Genomic DNA, 25,044 nt, shown 5'->3' with positions numbered 1-25,044 from the left:
GTAAAAGAGCAAAGGGACCTGGGAGGCAGCTCAGCCAGCCAGTCACACCCTCCAGCTAATTCACTTACTCTTAATCCATTTGTTGGAACAAGTCAGTAGAGAAAACTGATGTGGTTTTAACAGAGTTGGTGCTATAAGGAACCAGGGCAAGAGCAGCAGAAGCTGTTCCAGATGAGGAGCCGTGCCAGCTGAGCAGGAAAAACCTCGAGATATGCAGTGGCACTCCTCCTTACTAACCCTGGCTGGGGCACTTGCCATGCCCAGCAAAAACTAGTTTAGGCCTTCTGCAAAGAAACTGCTGGGTGCTGAAGAGAAAAAGGTCCCTCTGCTTGGCTCACCAAAGGGGGGTACCAGTGTTAACAGAGACGAGCAGAACGTGGCTGCATGTGGAAGACCCTGGTATGGAGGAAGAGCAGGGTTTTGGTTTTTGAGGGGTTAGATACAAGGATTTCACTGAACTCCTGACAGGCAAGGAGCTGAATGCGAAAGAAGAAGCCCCGGCATAAGGGAACAGGATGGCACAGAGGAAAGGGACCCTGTGGAGTGAATGGAAGAACACATGGATCCCTCACACATGGAGTGCAACTGGCCCGTAAAAAGAACAAAGTGAAAAACCTGGTCTGTCACATACTTTAGGTTTGCTCACAAATTACTTCCACACAAATTACTACTTCTTCTTCTCTCCTGCTTGTTCAAGGCTACAGCTTTAAATTCAAAGGTCCAGAGCATCCAGTTCCCTCCTGCTCAATATTTAACTCCTCCCTTTGCACAAGGGAAAGGCCTTACTAACATAAGTGAAAGTCACAGCAGAGGTGCCAAGGTGTCACAGAAAAACAGAGTTTCAAGACCAGTTTAAGCAATAGTAAAGTAATGACTTCTCAGCCCTGCCCAAGAAAGATGTGTCACACACAGGGAACATTATGGGGAAAAAAAAACCTTGGAAATGATTACTGCGTAGATGCAACCACTTACATCAAAAGTGGCAAATAAAATGCTGCCCTCAGTGTCATGCAGGGGAAGCATTAGAAGCTGAAGCCTTACAGGAATTTGTTTCAAAAAGACAAAAGGGGACCAGCTGATTCATCAGATGTTTGTAACACTAGATGATAAAGACTGGCCTAGCTTCTTGGAATCAGACAACTTGGATGAGTTACAATAGTCAATGCAGGTGACAAAGACTGGTTTCAGCTGCATGAAAAAGGCCACATATGAGTGCATTCATGTATGTGGGTAATCCTGAGGTCACAAATAGTCTGTTCATTGGATCATTGAATCAACAGCTAAGCTACTCACTCAAATAATGCAAACTTTTTTTTTAATCCTATTGTTCAATAACCTTTAGTAAAAGCAGCTCCCAAATTTCTCTGAAGTCCAGTTCGTTCTGGAACTTCTGATGCTCAGCTGCACAGGGCCACCTCCCGGGGAACATATGCAGGGGTTGCAAACTTTCCCCCAGCCATGTATGTTGACCTCCCATTTATGATTGGTGTGAAGTATTTCACCTTGATGCAACTTACCACACTGATGGCAGCAAGGGGCGAACAGCATTTGAAAATCATGTTCGCAGTACTTCCTCCCTTCAAACTGCAAATGGAAAACAAGGCAAGATTTAGAGATAAGGAACATGCCCTCAACATAAAAACCGTGACATACCAGGTTGTTTCCAGATGCAACTGGGTAGTAAAAGATAAGCAGTTGCACAGAAAACAGACTATGTGCTAGAAAAATAGATATTAAATTCACCCACCTTAATTCAGCTACTGGTTAGCATGTAGTGTTAATAAAACACTATTACTTTAATACTGCTGAGAGTGTAGGGCATTTTTCTGTGTCACGCCTTTACATCACAACAGATGTTTAAATTTTGACAAACTGTTGAAAACCCGATGTAACTAACAGAATGCTGAGCAGGAAATGCGCTTACGGAAACCTTTCCTAGGGGGAAGCATTTTCCCTGAACCCGTTTGATCTTTTCCCCACTCTACATTTCCTGTAAGAATGGCCCAGCACTCGGGAGGAAATAAGTACAGGGGGACAGATACCTTCACAGTTTATACAGCAGCACAGCCAAAACATAAAGGGAAATAATGCTTTTCCTGCATGGTGTTTATCTGAGGAAATTTTAAGGAACAAAATTCACTAAATCAATGAGATGAAATAGGGAAGCTGATCTTAAGGGATTTAGATTTGGATCTGACTTTACTCAAAGCTTAGAGAAGTTCAGTTGTAGTTCAAGCTCATACAGAAAAAAGCACGTGGGAAAAGTAGTTTCAAAGAAGTTCTACAGCACTGCATTAGCAGCTTAGCTGAAGAATATGTAAAAACACGTAGACAAGTATGTCCTGAAATGAAGGGAAATGTTTAGATACCTTCAGGCACCTCATTACCAGACAGAAACGCCAACTAGCATGTTAAAACCAGAAAGACAATATTAGGTATGCTATAAAATGTTTGGATTTGGATGTCTCAGATTAAAACACTGGAAAAAGGGGGGATAGCAGGAAGCCCCCACTCCTTTCTTTTTCCTGGATTTAACACAGAACAAAGCAAATTGCGTAAAATACTACCCTGTAAATGAAGTTTTGGTGTATAGGTAGAAAATGCAGCAATATGCTTCAAGGTTAGCTGTTTTATACCTTGAAATCCCACAGATCAAATGCAATATAGGTATTAGTAATTACTGGTACAATATACAGAGCTATTGGCAAGGTGGTGATTTAATGAAACAGCCTGCAAGTCACTGGAAACTTTGGATCAGAAACTTAGCTCTTGTGCTCAACCTGAATCACACCTACGAGGAATAGAAAAACACATGCTCTGTACAGAAGCTCCCAGAAGTGTATGTTAATAATTTATGAAGTGTTTTTCAGTGTAATAATCTAAAACAGATGACTTTTTTAACTTAAGCTTTTTTTTATTTGAAAGACAGAGGGATATTACCATCTCAAAGAAAAACTGAAATCATTGCTTCAGTGAGAATTGTACTTGCTTCCTGCCAAACAATCTTGCTAAACTGAAAAATCAGAGCGCTTCTTATTTTGTGTAAACAGGCAGTATGATGGAAGATGCATGGGGCTGCTTGGATTTCAGAGCTGCCACACATTGATCTGGGCAGACCAAACAGGTTTTCTTCCCCTCTGGTTTGCGTCAGGCAAACCAGATATGAGGTTACCATTAAGCCTTGTTTATATTTGCAACTTTTTTTGGTTCATTTATGCTGCACCTTGCGGATGACCCAGCAGTTCATCAATCACAGAAAACCATGAACTCCAGAAGCAACTCCCCCAGCGTGTATTTTAAGATCAAGGTCATTTGACTGTCGTAGGCTGGAGGTCCACGAATCAAATGTTTCTGCACAGAACATTTTGCCATGACATAATCTCCGGCTGATATCCAGGTCTCTACTAACTTAGTGGAAAGACAGGCACAAAAACTTCTTTAAAGGCCCTTCCTCTAAGGTGCTTTCTGGCAAAGCCCATTTTAAGAAAACACTGCAGGTACAACTGGAATAGAAACCAAACCGACAAATTCATTGCAGTACCTTCCTTTAATCTTTGTATAGGTTATTACAGAAATCTCTTGGGGGGAGGTGGGAGACCCTGAAAGGAACACTCTCCCCTTACCTACAAAGAAAAGCAGAAAGTCACTCAAAAAAAAAAAAAAGCTACAACTTCCCCAGAAGCTGGCAAATACAAGTTCTCCAAAGATAGTGCTCCTGGGTATTTTTATAAGGATTTTCTTGTATTTCTTCCATTGTGGGATGCACCTCTCTAAGCCCTTTTATCTCACCCCCCACAGCAGCACAGTGCACAGCAGGCTGGGCCCCTGCAGAAAAAGCCCCTCTTAAAACACTGTTAGACTAGGGGTAGGATTCATCTCTCCTAACTTCTGCTGGCTGAAAGTTGGATGTCTAAAGCCGGGCCAGTTCCCTGGGTGCCCAGGCGACCCCGTGGAAGAGAACAGCCATTCCTGAACGCGCGGTGCACTGGGTCGGAGGAATTGCCCACTGATTAATCACAGCGCGGCCAGTCTTAGACTCCCCCTCTACCTGACTGCTCAGGGAGTAAACAGCCTCAGTACTTACTGTATGCGATAGCGAGACAAATGTAAGAGTGATGACGTGATGCAAGAGGCATCGCTAATTGCGCACTGCTGTTTTCGTGACTGTACTGACTTACATCGAGCTAATTTATATCAGCGTTCAGGGTTGTATTTCATTGCCCCCTTGGACATGGCAGCCCCAAAGCTCCCCATCGAAGCAGGCTGTTCTGCTGTTATTAGTACAGGACTGTACATTGCTACACTTTGCTGGTATGTGTTTGTGCTAATTTCTGTTTAGGTTAAGTGCAGAAGATGATGTGCCAAGCTGATGATGCTGAACAGACCAGAATACATGTGCACCCGAGCAGGTCCCAGACCCACGGTTCCTGTGCAACGTGAGCTGCCTGGCTCTCGCTCACTCTCTTAAACCACGAGGCCATCACTGGCTGGTAACTAGCTGCATTATCATTTCTAATTTATGCTGATGAGGACATCAGCAAAAATCCTTGCGAGCCTGCATAGGGTAAAGTTTTCCAGGAGTTGTAGCCACTTTCAAAAGGAAAAAGCTTTGGAAAAATACACTGGAAGTCTTCTCCTTTGCAGAATTGTTGCTATTAAGAGCAGTGCTACTTTTCCACTGTGCAAACTCCTAGCCACAAAGGAGGGCTGCCCCGGTGCCTGCAAGGGGCTCAGCTCTGACACTAGACCACAGCAAGCTGCGCCAGTCTGGGCCCTCACACAACCAGGTGACACGTCCAGCAACACGGGAGGCCGGCATCGGCATTTCTTTCGCTGTAGCTCTACCAGTACACCCCCCCACCAGGGCAGCAGAGCCCGAAAGCTTATCACTGCAGCGTTTGAGTGCGAACGCGATAAGCAGCTTAATGACTAATGGGAAGGCTGCAACACTGCCGATAGGCAGGGGAAGAATACCTGACTTCCGGATTGCTGATAGCTGGAGATCATTTCCAGGGAACACTGGTTTAGCTCAACCTGACACAGAATAAACACAAACTAATGCAGAGCTATCAGCAATGCCTGCACTTACCCGAGGGGAACCTGCTCAGAAAAACACATTAACTGGCCACACCTCCAAATGCATCTTCTTAAAGGGTGCGTTAAACCAGTCTGGGGAAGATACCCCTTTTGCCCATCTTCCTCACAGTGATACAGACCACCTTCAGTCCTCCAAGCGTTGGCAGCCATCTCCTGAGCATCAGGCAACCAGAGCTCATCCTCTGCCTGCTTAGGACTGTTCCTCCCTCTCCCCCAAACGCTGTCACCCAGGACGTTCCCAAGTCTCGTGCCGAGGTGCCAAGCCAGCACTAAACCACCCATGTGAAAGAAGGGCAGGATGTGCCCTTGCCCCCCCACCAGCAGCACGACCAGGAAATGCTCCAGGGGTTTCCACCACCATCATTTCACTGACCATTTCAGTGCTAAGCGAGTGCCCTCCTGGCAGCACAGGACGGATGTGGATGCACTTGCACTAGTTCACCCTAAAGGACCTGGCTGCAGACGGAGAAGGATCTGCCACAGATTTCCAAGCTAAAACAGCCAAAAAGGCATGCAGGCTGGGACAACACAGATAGCCACTCACCTCTCCCTCTAGAAGATGCCCAGGATCAGCAAGTATAGACAGGAGAGGAAGGCTAAGCAAGATTTATTAACCCTAATCTGAAGGCTGTCACAAGTTTAGACAGACTTTTGAAAAGTGTCAGGCAGACTTGCTGGTGTGGAGAGATGCTGAAAACTCTTGTAGTGGATACTATAAGTGAGAGCTAGAGGCAGAAGGATGACCTGAAGTTCACATACAACTCCTGGGATGTTTCCTTAATCCTAATCATAATTACTTTATTTCTGTAATAGCTGTGGCAAAAAGCGTCTATTCCTAACTTAAACTTTCTAGTTGTCATCTAACATTTCTGAAGAACAAAGCCATTGCAAGCCTCTGCGCAGTCTGAAAAAACCCCAGAAACTTTAACCAAAACGTGTTTAAGTACATGGGGCTATTTTCATTCCCAAGACAATCTATCAACACTCACTTCTGACTTATTGTCTCTAACAGGAAGCAACACTCTGCAGCCAAAGAGTGCTTAAAAACCAACCATTATAAATAAGGATGTTAACACTGTAGCAGTAGAAAGCAAAATGCCTCCGTGCACTGCATCCAAACACCACCAGGATGTTTGCCCTTGCTGAGGGAGATTCATGTAGGGCCACACATGAGCAGCGGAGAGGTGGTAACATTCCTGGTGTAGGTACAAACAGACTTTCTTTCCATTGTTGTCCTTCTCCACCCTCTAGGAGATACAGGCTTCCTAGAGCAGAATTTCTCCAACTTTTATCTCAAAGGACTATCCAACTTTCTGAAAGAGATCTATGGACTGCCTGATTGTGCCCTTGTTTTTACACACTCAGGAAAAGGATAAATAGAGTACTCATCATTTAGATAAACAATTTTTTGTTGTTGTTTTAAAGAAATTTTACTAGCACACAAACATTTTAGTTTTAAAACATTCGTGTCCCTCTATGCCTGCCTCAGGTCTTAACAGGTCAGGACTGAGTCTTTATCATGCCTGCATGCAGACAGCAACTCATATTAGCAGTTGCAAGATAATGTGCAAGTATCTTGGGGATGTTTTGTTTTATTTTTTAATTGCTTCTACTTTGCAGCTCACCTTTTGATGTCTTATGGACCACTAGCAGCTCATTTACCACAAACTGTGCAACACTATACTTAAAACACTGAAAAATCTTTTGATCCTCAAGCAAGGTGAGAGAAAGCAAACCCCAGGAATTCCCTTTGCCAGTCTCTTTCCCAAACAGCCGCTCCTTCCTCTGCTGCCTCCTCATCACCACATGGCATAGCTCTGTGCAACTGATTAAAAATATTACTGTGAAAATAAACTGCTGTGCTCTTGACACAGCAATAACACATTGTATACGAGAGCACAGCTTTGTGCTCTTAACAAACTGCCAACCTTCCTTTTCAGATCATAATATGACATAAATCCTGTAACCACTATTTTATGTTGTACTACAAATTATCTGAGCAGGACCTTATCTCTACCTGTTTTGTGAACTGCTACATACATTTGAAGCACTGAATAAAATGGATTATATATAAAGTAGGCATGAAATAAGAACCTGGCACAAGAGTCTATCCTGACTCTGCATTATAGGTGTAAGTAAACCAAGAATACCTTCTGGCAAAATTATTGGATTGGAACTATTCCTAGAGCTGCTCCAGGCTTCTGGTGCGATCACAGAAAGTGGATTAGAATAGGATTTTCAGAAATGCCTAAAGAAATTTGATACTCATTGAGAACACCACCTTTAATCTTTCTGAGCCTTTGCTCCCCATCTGAAAACTTCAGATAGTAATTGTCTACCTCAGCAGCTCTACCCTTTCTTACACCAATTATTTCATACTTTATGAGCTAGTCTAAAGCCACTTTGTACTTGAAATAGCTAAATCCCCATGATAGGGGAAGGGAAAAGAAAACTATATTAATATTAAAATACACATCTGAGCTGAAGGCAATCCATCTGGGGCACAGAAAGTGAGTGGGAGCGGTTTTTGCTTTTGAAAGCATTTAAGAACTGCTAATATAGAACGTTCCAGTTTGCTCCGTCTAGAATTGACTTGACTTCTGCCCCATTTGGGTTTGCGTGATTGCACATCTTTCCCTCAGCACGCTGACTTATGGACCAACATTTCAGCTGCAGTGCTGGCCCCACAGAGCTCAGCAATAAACGTCCTAGGGACTGCGGGAGGCTGGGGTTTCACTCTATAGGACAGTTCTGCTCTAAGAAGAATGTTCTCTATGTATTTCTGATAAAATATACACATTGTCTTTACAGAGTCTTGGGAAAAATTCGGCAATAAGAGAGAAATCTCCAGTAGGTTCTTCTCAACTCTGACAAGATTAGGTTGCACACCGAAGTCAGTCATACACACCGAGGTCCTCCAGGTTTGCACAAAAATATTTCTACTTTTTTCTCTCTACTGGGAATATTCTTTCAGAGCACAATTTTTGCCACAATGCTTTCTAAACTATTGATCTGTCTGTATTTACTTCTTGTACAAGAAAGAAAAAACAAGCCAAAGAATTGGGTCGAGAACAACCTTCTGCCCCGCTTACCTCGTAGAAGAGCCCTTCGGGAAACTGCTGAAAGCACTGGGCGCACACGAAGCACTGCTCATGGTACAGTTCACCGTTGCTGTTGACAATTTTCTCTGCAGGTGCAAAGCCACCTCTACAACGCTCACAGATGGCATTTGCAAGAGCATTTGCCATGTTGCTGTCATAAAAAAGAAACAAAACGAAAATTAGCCAAGACATGCAACCCCACTGATCTTAGTTCATCTCTTTTTTCCAAAGCCAACTGTTTCAGCCTAATGCTATACTGCTCAGTGAAAGCTTTTCCATGGACTTAGTGACTTGTGGCATTCCCTCAGAAATAAAACGTCCATTTCCCCCACTGTCCATAACTCTTTAGAAATAAAAAAGCCCACAACACAATCTAATAACTATTAAAAAAATAGAAACATCATTACAGATACATTCACAGGCATTTAATGAGGGCAAAAAGCTGGTGATTCAACCAAGTACTATAAAAATGAAGAGAGAAATACATTAGAATTATGGGAAAAAAGGGCCAATGTTAGCAATAATTAACACCTTGGAATAATTTTCACATTGGAAAATATGAATGATAATATAATCCTAAAATATACCTAGCAACATTGGTTCAAAAGCTTTAAAATAGCAATGTGAAAGCATATAAGGTATTTAGTCCAGCAGAAATTACTGAAAACCAGAGAAAGTAAACCATTATTCCTTATGTAGGTTTTGCAAAGCTTAAAGTCATTTTACAACTTTAGTTTAAAGTCATGGGGGTTTTGGCTTGTTTGTTAAGGTTGATCTTAGCAAGACCAGCTCCCTGCATTGGCTCGCTGTGCGCCAGTGTCAGTGCAGGGCTGCAGGAGAGGGTGGGACTCTCGGGCCGCGGTACCAGGCTGGACCACTGCAACCCACGCTTAGGCCAGCACAAGCTGTCATGGGACCCCACGCTGGAGATGCCAAAAATATTCAATAGCCACCTTAGCTGCTTCTCAAAGGCATGTGGCTATAAAATGACAGGGTAGCATCTGCAAAACATTGGAGGGATTTAGCTGCTTCGTTAGCATTAAGGCCCCATCTGCAAGAGACAGTACAGCTGTGTAACAGTTCATTAAGAATCTAGTACCAGGAAAAGGTTTACTTGATTTTTACATTGCAGGGATTTTCTTACTTATATCCAGACTCTCAGAGCTATTCCTTTCAAGATCACCTTTCTGTCCCAATATCATTTGATAGCAGCAAATACAGGGCAATGGTCTAGGTTCATACAATCTGACTACAACTGACAAAACCAGCAATTCAAACATCTTTCTGGAAGCTTATTAAACAATCAGTGTTATTTCAAATGCAAATATGCACGTGTGCACATTCTGTACCAAAATGTGTGCATATGTCTATTTTGTGCACATTTTGGTACAGAGGGGAAGAATCATGGTGCACCTGTAAATGCAGAGGACTGTCCTGTGCAAGATGTCAAACCCTTCCCTCCAAGGGGCTAACACCTCTAGGCTCCCACTGGATGCAACAGCAATTGAATCAATTCCTTGTACAGCAGCAGAGTTAGCAAACGTATACCTATCACATGGTTCAAAACAAGTGCGCTTTATCTGTTTCTTACAATGTATAACAGAAGAGCTGTGCACACAGTCACATTTGACCAGTTATTATCCACTGTTTTCTTTTTGCTGTCTGGAGTCCTTTGCAGAAGGCAGCAGCAGCAACCGATACCAAAATATTCACCACCCTCTTAGTTTTCAACTTGTTGTTTCAACAAGTGGGCAAATCTCACAGATGAGATCAGACTGGAGAATGTTCTACACCATACATGATAACCCACAGGCACACTGAAAAATTGCACTAATTATACGTATAAGCAGTGGTTAACTTTAAAGCTAGCCAACGCTCTCCAAGGATAGTGTGCGCTTTAAGAGGGGGGGGAGACAGGCTCAGTCACTTCGCCCATCCTATTCATCAGTCTGAATGAACAGTAATCACAACATAAATTGGGATCTTTCATTATCACCTCAACAGTTCTGGAATACTAAGGATGCTAAACTTAAAAAATTATTTAATGTTAAGTGCTGACAGACGCAAAACGTAATCCAAGCAAAAACATGAAACATAGACACTCAGAAAATAACTACATGAAAGCACAAAGCTTTCCTCCTAAAAATGCAGAAATATTTGTTCACTTTAATTTGAAACATGTATTTGTAAAAACACCAGTCTACACAACACTTCTGTTAGTAGTGGTACAGTTTATACATTTCCCCAAAATAATAAGGAAATGATCTAAAATCAGAAGTCAGAGAGACTACTCCACAAATCCCAAACCAGTATCAACTACTAATAAAGATTTCTGACACAAGTAATGATTAAGTCTACAGCAACGGCTCAAATATTAGCTGATGATTACAACTGGCAACGTATCAGACACAGAACAGTGGCAAAGGTTGACTTAGAGAGTGACTTACACAGTCTACCCAGAGCTCAGATAATAAAAAACACATGTACAATACACAAATAATTTTAATGAAGTCACACGCTGAACAAAATTAACTTACAATCTTGCATAAAAGTCGCAAAACTCTTTGTAAACTTTTATGTCACTGTGCCTACGTTGCAACTTTGACACGGCTTTCTCGCCTTCGTTTCCCGTAGCATTGTGGGCATCATGAGTGACCTTGCGCAGAATCTCTTCATCCTCCGGGATCGCATAAGGGCGAGCTCTGCTTTGGAAATCCATGTTGCTTTAAGTGCTTTCCAGAGTTTATATTCTATAGGTTGTACCGCGAAGAAACCGCAGGCAAAAGTCGGCAAAACAACGTGCTGGACTTCCCCCTCGTTCGCAGTGCGGTGATTTACTTTCACAGCTTCACAGCTTCGTGTCAGTTAGCCAGACCCACTCGGCGCTCAGCTAGAGCTTCAAGTTAAAAGTTCAGTGGCGGTGGTGCGGCGCGAGCGCCAGGCTGTGATTTACGGCGAGGCGCTGGAAGCCGAGGAGCACATTCCACTTCCAGGCTGCAGCAGAAACCTGGACGCTGCAAAGCGGCTTCGCTCCCTCCTGCCGACAGAAGCAGCCCGTTCGGGGGCAGGAGAGCTATGTGATGAGTAACCTCCGCGAGTGAACATGTTCACCGTCAAACTTGTCCGCGGATACTTTCTCCTGAGGGGGATGGAGGCGGATTCCAGTAATATTTTATCGTGGGCAAGCCAGCAATGTAAAGCACAGAGCAAATACCTCTGTCATGAGGTAAATATTGTTTTAATACTATGGTGTATTAATTACATTGCAAAATAAATGGCCTTTCTGTTCCACTTATATCTAAGTCAAATGTGCTGAATTTATCTATAGGCATCTTTCTTCTTGTGAACACTTCGGAGAGGGTGTAGATACAGATGGATAACTAGTTTCCATTTTGTTTAACAGGCCCCTAACAGAACAGCCAGGTAAGCTATAACGGGCAAATAAGTGAAGTAGGAAAAACAAAACTCGATTTTCAGTGAGCGTGCTTTGTTCAGAACCCTGGTCCGTGACATAGAAACACTTTATAGATCTGAAAGCTGAAGTAATGTATTATAGATATTAGGGAAGTGAGAAGGCAAGACCAGAAAGAAAGAAGAAAGAAAGGAAGTCAATCATTCCTTCACTGCACAATGCCCTCATAATGATTCCATGCTGCAATTATCAGAGGGCCATACTCTATTTAAAAAACTACCATGTGCTGCTTACTAAGGAGAGCACAACAAACTTCAGATTTGTAGGCATTAATTACCCTCTTTTCAGCTCTGCCTGCTTAAAGTGAAACACTTGTGACGAGACGTGGGAGAGTCGGCTTCTAAGAAGTTGAAACTTCAAACGAAGAAGGACTTTGGGAAGCAGTCCTGAGCAACTGGGCTCTTGCGCTGAACTTGCTCAGCCTTGCTAGCAATCGATTAAATAGCAAAACCACATGCGCTTTGTGTTCGTGACACAAGGCTTCTTGGTATCCAAAGAATTTGCTAGTCCGAGAAGGAGCATGAGAAAGCAGAGGAGGACAGGAAGAAAAAGACTAGTGGGGACAAGCAGAGAAATTGGAAATGGGAATCAACAAAGGATATGGTAGAAATTCCACTCGAGGCTGCTATTTTTTAATATGCCTTCAGTGTCCAAAAAATTATCATCCTAGAACCTATTGCAGAGGGTCTCTTTTGCGACCATTTTTGACCGAATCTCACCCTGCTAACTGGCATAGTTTCCCTAGAAGTTTACCATGGAGCACATGCCACCTTCAGCACAGGTTTGGGCTCGCTGTAGCTCTCTTCCTGCAAGCTGGTCAACACAGCCCAACAAATCTGCTGCTGCAAAGCACATACAGACGGGCCAAATGTCTGTGAGGGATTTGCTCAGGCAGACCCCTTATATAGAGGGGTTTTATATATGCCTCTGCTTATATACCTGTCTCTACTAGGTCCGATGACCCAAGTCACATCAGAGCTACTGGGAGTCACAAGTTGCAACAGGCTAAGGAGGCTGCACCCTCACTAGTTACACAGCTTGGCTGGAGCTCAAGCCCTACTTTTATCTGTCTTGGAGCAAGTTCCAGATCAAGCAGTGCTCAGGCCGTAGCTCTAGGCCACGGTGATATTGCCAGGGCACGATTGCAGGAAATGGTGCTGGAAGAAAAGGTTGCTGCATTTCCTGCCGCACCAGTGAGGAAAACGAGCTGTTCGCTAGTGGACATGCAAGCAAATGACCTCGCTCTCTTTCTCCGTGCTGGATCCCAACATTTCCTGCACAGGTAAATACTGAGTGTTTGTGAGTATGAAAAACTCCAGGGAGACTCATTGCAATGGATTAACGATGCTGTTTCATCCAGGATTAGCACAGGTGCACTAAGCCACTAAGGTAAGAAACAGCAAACCACTCTGTCTCCATTCCCCTTATCTGTGACCATCTCCTCAATTGTTTTCTTGTATATTTTGTCCCAGATTGCAGGCAATTCTCCTGAGAAGCTGCTGCTACAAATCAGAGAGCCCTTAAGCATTTCTGACTCTCTGTGGACTACCTCAGTCCTTGCAGTAACCTGAAATCTGTAGGCTACAAAGGTGGCTAGAAGCCATTTCTGCTTCCTTGTGTCTTCTGCTGGTGAACAGGAAAAAACCCATCCAGGTGCTTGCTTCTTCAGCTTGCTACTCTGCAATCTTCCGTGCAGCTGCAGCGAAGCAAGCAGTATGAGGAAGGAGTCATTGCAATAAGTCCATCCACAAAGTCTGTTTTAATCTTCCTGGCTTTTATTAAGAAGCAATCATATGAGGTAATAAGTAGAAAAAGCCTTGTTCTGGATGCCTACTGCCATTGCTCTCGGTGGAATTATTCCCAATTCACATGATGTTAAGCAAGAAAGGAGCTTGCCAGGAGTTTAAAAAGGGCCTTTCTGCTACGAAAGCAAAACAGTTCCCAGTGTGAAGGTTTGGTAACCCGTGAATCCAGAGCAGATGGTTGTCTTTCTGTTTTTTGTCACTTTGCTGGAGACTTGCTGCTAAGATCTAAAATTGGCTGTCAAAAATGTATTTTCATGAGGGAATTCTAGGTTACCGTGAGGTGAAGCAATCCACAGGGAGTGAGAAGTGTGTAGGGGTTCATTGATTTGCAGCAGCAGCTATTGCCTGAGATCTGGGACAAAATCTACAAGCCAGCTGTTAAGGAAACAGTCAGCAATAAGGAGAGAAGAAAAGGGAGAAGTTTAGCATTTAACTGGAAAAGGTAAGGAGGAAGGAAGATGACAGAGACACTACTACTGGCACGCTGCAGATCTTATCAGGAGTCCGGGCAGGGAGCTGGGAAAGCGATAAAAGTACCAGAAGAGGAGCCGAGAGGAAGCTCACTGCAATGGAGAAGGGCTTTAAAAAACAGCAGCAACAATAACCACGTGGCTTTATCATCTCTGATGTGCAACCACCCCCCAGCTCACGCACTGCTTTCCCTGGAGAGCTTCTCAATCCCGCTTTGGTCGTCGTGAGGGACCGAAGGGGACTCTTACAGAGAAGGCTGGGTGGCCAGCGCGCCCCGCCGCGCATCGTGCCTCCTTCCACAAATAGATGTGCCGAGCAGCCACGGCTCCAAACAAGGTGCTTGGCAATCACAGCTGCTGCTTGGCAACCTACTTGTATGACCATGAAATAACGTTGCCCGCTGGAGTACAAGCTCGCTGTGTCACTGGTGGTTTCAGGAGGTCACGTGCACCATCATGTCAGGCAGAGGGGAATGAAAAATTACAACACATCCCTCCCCACATATATAGAGGATGATTTCATTTTAATTATATTTAACAGCCGATGCTGTGCAATGTCTCTCACATGCAAAACACAGAAGAACTAGAATAAACACTGGCCCATAAAATATACATGACTTTGCAGTGCCTGCACTGATTTGTGCACCAACCTTTTAAAGTGCTAACTGTTCTTTTGTGTCTTTTTACTAAAATTAGAAAACACTCTTGGGTTTTGATTGCTGCAATTGTTGGTCCTGTAAGCAATAACATTTCCTATGTTAAACTGATCTCTTAATGCAATCAAAAGGAACGTATAAATCTTTTCTATGAATAAAAATGAACATTAATGGTAGGATTTGTACAGGTACACAGTCCTGCTCTAACTATTAAAAGGGATGCATCCTATTAAAAAGGATGAAAAACCATCTTGAAAACAACATGATAAAAACTAGGTGAATTCTGAGCGTGCATGCAAGTTTCATCCTTTACTTTTGGCCAGAAAAAGCATGATTCAGCTCATGTAGTGGGATTTTAAATGGGACAAACAAAAGACAACCCTAGTTGTTTCATATACTTCAATATAAACTTCTTCTAGTATAAACATGTCCAAAAAATGCTTTGGTCTCTGCAACAGAGAAGGTTCACATTCCATCTCTTCATAAGGAAATGACTGTACCTGGAACAAACAGGTAAGCGGCACCTTCCCACACAGCTCTATCTGTCATAGAAACACAGTGAAAATCAGTCTCTAACAGAATCTGTAAAAAGGGAGAATAACATTTGAACTACAGTACTTTCTGTTGTAAGAAATATTCCCCCCCCCCCCAAAAAAAAAAAAAAAACATTTCATTTTCTTCCTGCTGGTCACAAACCTTACCAAAGCCACACTTTGTGTAAAATGAGAAATGATTTTTTTTTCTAGGTACAGCTATTTGATCCTTTTTAAGCCACCACCTCTTCCCCCCACACACTATTCTTTTTTTTGAATCCTGTACAGATAGGAATAAATAAAAAGAAAAGGAAACAGCATCATGTATCAACAGCTTACAAGTGCTTTAATAAATTTGTGTTACATGAGACACAGCATGCTATCAGTTATTCTTAAAACTGCTTCCTGTGTAGTTGACTGTATGTACACTTTACTATGGCAAATATGCTGTATCCAAATTCTTCTAACTCAATAAACTTTGAAGCCTTTAAAGATGCATATACAGGAATGCATTTCATATAAGAGCTTTTATACCACCTTTTCTAATTTAAGAATAGTGAGAAGGTCAGATACTAAATACTAGGGACTACACTTCTAGTATCTCTAAGAAACTCACCTTAAAAAGAAAAATCCTTTCAAGAACAGGTAAGACCATATCAGGCTTACCAAACTCGAAAGCATCCTTCTGTTTGGACATATACGCAAAGAACTTCACAACGCCAAGTCCAACCAGTTCAAAAATCTGAAAGTGTTTGGGCAGAATAATATTGATATTGGTGAAGAAAAAAAAAAGCAAAGTCAAGTGAAGGACAACCAAGTGTGATCAGGCAAACACAAGCAACTGTGTTAGAGTGGGTAAAGATACCATGTCTCAATCAATGAGGTATTACAAGTAACTATATGTGCTCCTCATCTGCTGCTTAAGGAACAAATTTAAAGTTCAAATACATACACAAGTATGAGGTTCATCTTCATATTTTCTGACATTTCAAATCCTAGCAAAATGCTGTGCTACTATATTTCTCTTCGGAATAACAGTTCCGTAGCACCAGTATTAAATACACGTCATCTGTCATTAAATTCACCAAAAATACTTTACTGAATCCTTAGTGCAAAGGCAAATGTTAACCTTAACTTCTGCCTTAACCATCTGCCTACACTAGCTGTGACTGATGTTTTTATAAGCTGAACACTGTGACAAGAACAGTTCATCCAGGAGCTATAATTAATGCCTTTACTAAACATAACATCCAGTCTACCATGAAAGACTTCTAGTATGTCCATGAAGTTCCTTATAGGGCTGAGATAACCGTCAACACCAGACTTTCTGGCTCTAAATGACATTCCTATTATAGTAACAACTCCACTGGAGATGCCACGCTAAGGACTGACCTTCAGCTGAGGTGCTGCAGGACAGGCTTTATTTGTTCTCTACGTAGCATGTCAATTCTATGCTGATATTACCATTAATACTATACTTTCCACAACATAATCGCTCTAAACATTTCTCACCGTCATTAGGTTTACTTTTCTATTCTCACGCTTCTGGTTGTGGAGTGCTGCTAAGTTTTTCATCATCTGAATGAAACAATTTGTTTTGGGAAGGTAGAATGCAGTAGAGCAAGCATCTTTTGAGCCGTTTCTCTTTTAGTGCTCTTCTCTTTCATATTCAAATTAAACTGTAATTGTTAAGTCATTTTTTTCTTCAAACATTCACTGCAATATTATCAAGCTTTAAAAATAGCACAGTTAAGCTGTCTGTAATTAACATAATGGAACTAAATAATAACACTAATAGTCAACAGCTGGAAGAAAATAACCTGATGTGACTTATGTTCCTAAGAGTCAAGCATGAGTAATATACCAATAAATAAAGCTAATCCAAAATAGCAGTACTTTCATACTTCATTACAATGATCTTGACCTTTCGGGTAACACAACCTGAAGACCATCATCTTACACTTTATATTCATTAGTTACCCAATAGTAGCAGTAGACATTTCAAATATGCACAGATGAATTCCAGTAATGGCTACTGGAAAGCAAGCCTTGCCAAGCATTTTCCAAACTGAAGGCTTTGGAAACTATTGCAGGAATTTCCAAAGTCACAGTTTCCACACTAACAGTTGACTACTGCTGAATACAGCAGGAGTGAATGAATATAATACTGTGTTTTAATTATTAAATTACATTAATTTAATTTACTGTGTAATATTGTGATACTACAGGCAGACTGGGGAGGAAGGATGTAAAAGTGACTATTTGCAATAAAATCTTGGCAGGACTACCTGAAGGAGCAGAGTAGGGAATAGAGCCTGGGTTATTTACTTGGTGGAAGGGAAGCAAAGGGAAAATGCTGAAAGATGGGATTTTTTGCCTTGGATCAGAGGGCTTCCAGCCCTGCCAAACCTCCTTCCCCTTTCCTATGTCACACTGAGTAAGTGGGTATAATTTGAGGATTAGCTTAAGAAAGGAATGTAGTTTGAAACTAAGCAATTGCTTGTACACTTCAGGCAAAATTCATTACCCACAACACGGTAACTCGTGGAGCTATCCCAGAGCTGCAGGGCTAGCATGTACCGTTAAAAAAGAAGAAAAAAATAAGAAGCAGGTTTCTATGTACCAGAAATAGTGTATACTTCAGTCTTTGAAGTCGGCAAGGAGAACCATACAAAACAACAAATGAAAAGCCTAACATCAAGGGAGACAAACAGCTAAAAATGTAAATTTTCCATAGCGGAACAAGAAACAGACTAGCCAGGGCAGTTTTGAGTCATAACTCTGAGCGGATAACATTTTTCCAATACCTGCATAGCAACACAGAGTTCAAAAGGTATACTGAACTTGGGATCAAAAATTTTACAATCTGAAGAGCATGGCACGCATCGATTTAACATGCTGGAAAAGAAAGTTTCACATCGACTTCACCTTCATCCATTCATTCCTTGCTGAAACTGTTTGAATCTTTTGAATCTTTTATTTAAAAACGCAGTTGATAAGTGCTGCCAGCCATTGCTAGCTTTGTTTGCCAGTAGGTCACTTGCATTTGACTTTTATGAGATGCATCCATTTTTAGCTCATTTTCTTCTAGTTCTGTCACGGCCAGTAGGCAGACAGAAAAAGCAGAACAAACAGCTACTGGGAAAAGTGTTGCGTCACAGAAGTCGTGCAACGACTTGGATCCAACACATTACGGTCATTCCTATGTCTGGAGAGCATCATGGAAAAGGCTTATGGCTCTCTAGAGCGCACCGTGCGTGTCAGCTTTGCATTTGCTAGAACAGCTCAGCGACCACAGGAAAGGAAAATGAAAAGAAGGGGGACTCAAAACTACACCCTTTAAGCTTACTCTCCGTCATGCCTACAGATTGACAACTTTTATTTAAGTAGGGATGTTCACATAAAATGTAGTTTTCTCTCCTCTGCAGAATATTCCTCCATATAAGTGTACAGTTCAGTGTGACAGACTGCATTCAAAGAACTTCATAATACAGAAGAATAATGGGGAATAATGAGCAATCACATTACATGTTTTGTAAAGAACACCTTTGATTAGGTGTTATCAAAGCATATGAAATAAAAAAAGAATCTACAACTTAAATTTATCCAACTAGCACTGTAAGAAAGAGCAAGGAAAATCCAGACTGCTATAGTCATTGAAGCTTAACGAATTTATTGAAATCATAAATTATTACAATGAGGCAAGCATAAGAGGAACAGTAGTAATTGCTCGGCTTTCTGTTATGCAACCTCCGGTCATTTGGAGTCAAGGAAGGTAACAGTCAGGGTAAGCAAGTCAAACAAAATTGCCTAATAGTTATTATGCAATACAAAGACAAGGGGTGAGTGAGAAACAAGAAAAAAAAAGAAAAGGGTGTGTTCATCATCAGTTATTTTAACCCCTAAAGCAATGAAAAGTACAGAAGAAAAATGTAAACCCTCTAGTCATTTGGATACCTCAGACTATAGCTTAACACACATTCTAAATATCAAAATACTAAAATATAATCATGAAGCATATTTTTGCTTGCAAGAAGTTACTAAAATTAATAATTCAACAGTGCATTTACATAGACAAATCCTCTCTCCAGTTAGAGCACCCAGCAGATGACCCAAAGCATTTTTTTAATCAAGAGTTCTAAGGCATCTGATTCAAATAAATATTTATAGGTCCCAACGCCCTATTGCTCCAGCAGTGTTTCTAACCACAATGATGAACTGTAATTTTTTTGTGGCCAAACATTTATTTTCAGACTCTTCCTGGTTTAATAAATTAGTCTATTTCTTTACCAATGTGTTGAATAATTACTGCTTTACCTGCTGATACTGGCACCATAAGGAAGCTAAGCATCTACATAAAAAAAGAGGAAGTGTAAATATTAGCATTTGTGATGCTGTTAAGAAATGCTACCAGTGGAAGGTGAATTTAAGAATGTGTCAAGTTAAAGATCTGTTCTTTCTGCCTTCTCCTAATCCCAGTATCCAGAGGAGCCTGAAAGCTCAACAGGGTCCCTGGTTCCCCACATAGTCCCCTACCAGCATCTTTTGCTGTCCTTCCTAGGAAGGATAGGAGGTTGGGGGCGGGGGGGGGGGGGGGGGGGGGCAGATATGGCTGGAAACAGCTGCACATCTTTACTATCTACTACAGATGGGGAGGAGGGTTTAACTGGAGGTCAAGCAGACTTACAACCTTGCACAACTCCCAAAATGCTACATTTCATTAGGAAAGGGAGGCACTCGGACCTGCCACATTGCCAGTGTCTTGTTTGTTCATTCGTTTCTTTTTAAACCCTTCTACAAGCTTTGCTGCACTGAGTTCACCCTCCCCAGTCTTAGTGGGACTAAAGAACATGCTTATGTCTCCTAATCTATCTGCAAGAGAGTCTTTGTGCATGAAATTTTGGGGCACATCCAGAATTTGGGGCCTTCCAACCCGGAGTGACTGTGGATAGGCAGGCAGACGTTTGAGTGGTGCCAACAGAAGATCATCTGCACCTACTCTGCCTTCCCTTTGCAGGGAAAAAGTTTCTACCCTCCCTTTCCTTTCCTTAGAAACATCTACTGTGCTTTCCGCACAAGAAAACAGAGCAGTGAACTACTTGAACAGCTGACAGCCACTGAATGAAGCTTGCCACCAACTGTTGTTGAAAATGGTGAAATGTTTGGTAAAGATTTGAGACCAACCTCTTCTAAAGTTGTTCGCATTTTTAATTACGCTTGTTTGAACATGCACGAACTTGAAGAGAGTTATGGACAACACTTTGATCAAATGTGCTTTAAGGGTAGCTGTTAGAAATAAACAAAATAAATGAAATAAACTGAGAATTGTCCTCAATACAATGCATTGTATTGAACTCTGGAAATGAACTGCATGAATTTTTCAAAGGAATCACTGTATTTTAACAAAGGGCAAGGGAGAAGAAGGGGGAAATGCAAAAATAGCAAGTATACAATTAATCATTAGGAGTCACTTAATGCTGTAATGTAAATGCTCTAAATGTATGCTTACAATTTCCTTTGCATCCTGTTTGCTGAAAAAAGCAAGGATGAATAGCTCAGCATACAGGTAGAATTTTTTTAAACATCTTTTTAAAAGACAAGGCAAGGTAAGATTTGTCAGATATGTCATTTCTCTTAACCCACCAAATCAACGTAGCTGGAAAAGAGCATGCCTTCGCCTCAGTACTGAAAACAGCAGCAGAGTTGCCAGCTTGCAGTTAGTTTGATGACTGTTGCTTCTGCTCCAGACAAGCATCAGGAAGCCTTCTGCACTGCATGCTTTGAACTCTGCACCCACAAATCATCCTTGATCAGTTAAGATCCATAGTAATCCATAGGCTAGTAAGCCTAGTGCAAGCAGGAGAAGAAAGAACTGCATTCAGGGTCCGTGCCCTAATGGATGTCTAAATCAGGCACGTACTTGTACTGTGCAAGTTCAAGAAAAGTATGAGCTGTCCAGACCACCTCTTACTGGGGCTGTCAGGCTCCAGTGCCCCATAAAGTCAGTAAAGCACCTGCAAAATCTTTAACAGGAGACTGAAAGGCATCCAGAGAGGTTTCAAGGTTTGTTAAGTGATACACAGAGTGGGAGAGGGAGAAACGGAAGCTGTATTTTCCACCTCCCACGAATGTGCTGCTAGCACGAGGGCTGGGACTCGTTTTACCTAACTCCAGCTGCCTGGTATCACCTGGGCATCTGTTACACCAAGAGGAGGAGGAGGAGGGAGGGAGGGCGAGAAAGGCTCCATCAGAGGCAATTTAGTCCACACTGAGAGAGGTTCCTAAAAGAGGTCGGATGGGTCCTTCCCCTTTCCCCCCACCTTGGTCCCAGCTTTCTCAGTTGAGCTCAGGGCTGCCATTTATAGCTGTGGGTGGCTTCCCTTGAAATGGCCTTACTGTCTTCAACTGGATGGACTCTAGGGAGTCATTAACTCTTCCACTGGGACAGCTCAGATGCTCAGTCCTCACACCATTTCCAACACCGAGGTAACTGCAGCACATTTTGAACTAGTGCCATAAACCAGCCTGTGACCTGCAACACCTTCAGTGGCTGCTATGCCAGCAGTTGAACCTTTCTGAAGCAGCAAGAGGAATCACGGTGTGGATAGTTGGGGTGGGAATGAGTAAAACCATGCATTAAAGTAAGCTCTGCTGCTTTTGAATCAGGCCCCTTAGACAGCTAAAGTTGGGCTAGAAGAGCTCCACTCATGATGATCTAGCACCCCCTTGCTAGAGCAAGAAACTTTTGGAGAGGCGCTGTTCAATCTAAAATTCATCTAGGGGATTCTGCTGTAAACAGAAAGCTGACAAGCTATTAAACTTAATGACAAGAGCCAAACCACATCCCTACGGCCTTTCCTACAGAAGATTCTGGGGGAAATGTGCGTAGAGACTGACTCATCATAAACTGAGTAGCAGACCTGAAAGACAATGATGGGGGTCAAACCTTTGACTAAACTGTCATTAATGGACACATGCACAAGTTAAAGATCAGCTTCCTGTTATGGAAGCTCAGAATCCCACAGCACACGACCTATTACGAAATTACGTCAACATAGGAAGTTACTTTTGTATATTAAAGAAAATTGTTTTAAGGAACTTTGTTTCCTGGAAAATGAAATATATAAATATATATTCTGTATACATCTAGGCATTCCAATATACTGCACAGTGCTGTGCAGGAGGACAATGCCCTAATTATTAATGATCTGATGGGTTTTAAGTGCAAATAAAACAGATGTTCCAAGGTACGAGCAAAGGCAGAATTTTGGCACCCATTAATTGCTTTGCAGCATTGATAATGTCAATACTTGACCGGACTCTGGCTGGGTCTCCCGGGCAGTTTGCAGGTGCCCTGAAGTGTCTATCTCCACAAGCTATGGGCTCACCGTGCAGAGCCCGGTTCCTCCTGTGACCCCAGCCCGTGAGCATGCAGCTGCAGTCACAATCGGGTGCCAAGCTGCAGTGCAGATGCTATCTAAGATACCCCGCACAGAAAGTAAAGGGAGCTCAACAGCTGTCACTTGGGTTACTTAGTGCGGTTTTATGTCTTATCAGAGGAACACCAAGGCTTGGATCCCAAAAAATAACTACCAGTGAAGACAGAGAACTCAAAAAGGGCAGGGAAGAGAAATCCCATAATGAGAAGACACGTAAAAGGCAGTGAAAATATTATGCTGTACAGCTTTAACAATTAAAAAAAAAAAAAAAAACAGAAATTCACACAGGATACCCTAAGGAAATGAGCATCTCAGGTACATTTTGGCCCAGTATTAAAAAATACAGCAGCTTAACAGAAAAAGAAGCTTACAGTGAACTGCTCCTCAAGGGCTGAAATTATTTAACACATTAATATGCATGTCAAATGAAATACAACGGAGCTAGAACAAAGAAATTAAGAGAAAAATTACAGGAGGGTATTGCAAAGCTCTGCAGGATGGCAAGCTATATTTAGCAGACGTGGAAGAAACCTCTTGTCCTTCTTGTGGACTCTTTGATATTCTGAAAATATTTGCTAAGGACAGACATTGAGGTGTCCCTGGGGAGAGGATATGAAAAAAGCTAGAGGTTTTCAGCTTTGCTGTTCTAGAAAATTAAAGGCCATTTTCTCGTCATTCCTGATTACTCTTTGCCCCGCTGTTACGTCATTATTTTGTACTTATAATGCTACAGCTTTTTGTCATGGAGAGTGCAGTAAAAATGACAAATAAGGCTGCCTGGCAACACACAATGAAATATAGCAAAATGGGTTAGGAAGGAGCAAGGTATAGTTTGAATAAGAACTAGTTTAAGCTGAGAGCAAACATAAGAAAAGCTCTGTCCTTCTTAGGTAAATGTTTCTGATTCCTCCTGACTCCACCTCCACAGACACCATTTACCACATATCTTTACCAGGTTGTCCCCCTGCTCTAGGAGTATTATCTGACTATCCTCTATTCACCTTCTCGTATCTCTAACACCCTCCCCTTAACTTTCCTCAGCTTTCATTTTAAGATCAATCCCCATTTCCCATATTTCTTGTCTGAAACTGGAAGAGGCTCAGGAAGAGATCAACACAACTAGGTTTATATTGATATAGATCCCCCCTCGCCTCGCTCCATACAAAGAGCCTTGTTCCAGTCTGGGACATGTATATCATGGGCCGCTATAAATAAGAGAAATAACAGCATAACTGCTAGAGAGCTAGCACATTAGTGACTCATTTTTATGTACCTGCTGCTTGGAAACGCAGCTTTCTCTTCCCTAACAAGATACATTCTTCCTCGTTGCTAGTTTTATATAAAAGAAACTAAAGTCAAGAATCTCTTCACATCTCTTACTGTCTGGTGATTTTTCCATCTCTAATTAACCATATGAATGTAATATATACTGCTAATGCTATTAAAAGTCCACCTAAGAAAACAATTCAGAATGAATGTTATAAATAAAGTATACATATCAAACCCATAAGTTAACACATTTATAGAAGTGATTATTTTTCTTACAGCAAATGATAGCTTTTGTTTTTGTCACAAAAATGTTTTAATGATAACAAAGGGGTAAATCCCTCAAATCTGAATACCTGTCCTTCTGAAACTTCTAACTCATGTAATGAAACCGCAGCGACAAGGACACATAAATTAAGACACATTCCTATCTGATGCACAAACACCAACACCAAAAACTACTCTAAAAATAAAACCGAAGAAAAGGCATGAGGAGATGGGAAGTACTTCCTCCCCACTGATGCTTTTGTTAGCATTTACACAAGAATCCTTTTCTAAGCCTGAAGTGGAAACGGATTGCTTTCACACTGAGAATACTTAGGGGGGAAAAAAAAGTTAGCATTTTTCCTTTCTTTGTGGCCGCATTTACCGATGCTACAAACTCTTCCTCAGCGTTACCGCTCCAGGCACGGCCTCTCAAAAATTCACCGCGCTGCTTTAAAAGGAATGCAGCATGAGGAAGATAACCCCCAGACATTAAACGGCTTTCCGATTTTTGGTTACCCTTCCTTCATAAGGTCATGCTAAGTGGTTCTACTGCATTCTTTGGTCTAAAGGCATTTCAATAACAAGGCATCCCCTCTGAGGAGGGTGAGGGCTGGCGAGCGGCGCAGACCCTCCGCCACCCAGGCAGCCCCCAGGCCGGCAGCACAGGGACCCCAGAGAAGCACTGCGAGCTCTCCTTGGTTTCGGCCACAACGCTCAGGTGACCAAAACGGATCTTGAACTAGAATGAACAAAGTTGTGAGATCATGGAAAGTTTTTCCCATGTAAATGCTAAGCTGGCAAAAGAGACCCAGAAGTAACCACTAGCTCCTCCCGGACCTAGGGAGCAGGTTCACGCGACTGCCAGTAAGACAAGGTCACCACGCGCTCTGTTATCCCTCCTCCTGTCCGCAGTGCTTTGGGACTGCTCTTCACTGCAC

General features: G+C 42.2%; 1 protein-coding gene across 8 annotated transcripts in view; it reads right to left on the bottom strand.

Annotated features, from left to right (window-relative positions):
• LIMS1 (LIM zinc finger domain containing 1) overlaps window positions 1-25,044 on the bottom strand; it is an 80,545-nt gene that overhangs the window by 11,057 nt on the left and 44,444 nt on the right. For 6 of the 8 annotated variants that reach the window (XM_064503338.1, XM_064503331.1, XM_064503358.1 and 3 more), the window contains 2 exons: window positions 8,190-8,349; window positions 1,518-1,584 (listed from right to left, as the gene is read on the bottom strand). In XM_064503338.1, coding sequence (XP_064359408.1) covers window positions 1,518-1,584; window positions 8,190-8,345 — 223 coding nt within the window. In that variant the 5' untranslated portion in view covers window positions 8,346-8,349. Of the gene's footprint in view, window positions 1-1,517; window positions 1,585-8,189; window positions 8,350-10,735; window positions 11,336-15,101; window positions 15,122-25,044 lie in introns of those variants that run through there. The other 2 variants (XM_026096958.2, XM_026096954.2) reach the window with 2 other exon arrangements.

The sequence above is a fragment of the Dromaius novaehollandiae genome, chromosome 1 (assembly GCF_036370855.1).
Source record: "Dromaius novaehollandiae isolate bDroNov1 chromosome 1, bDroNov1.hap1, whole genome shotgun sequence".
NCBI lineage: Eukaryota > Metazoa > Chordata > Aves > Casuariiformes > Dromaiidae > Dromaius > Dromaius novaehollandiae.
The sequence above is the reverse complement of the archived record's forward strand: the minus strand, read 5'-3'. Positions and strand labels throughout refer to the sequence as shown.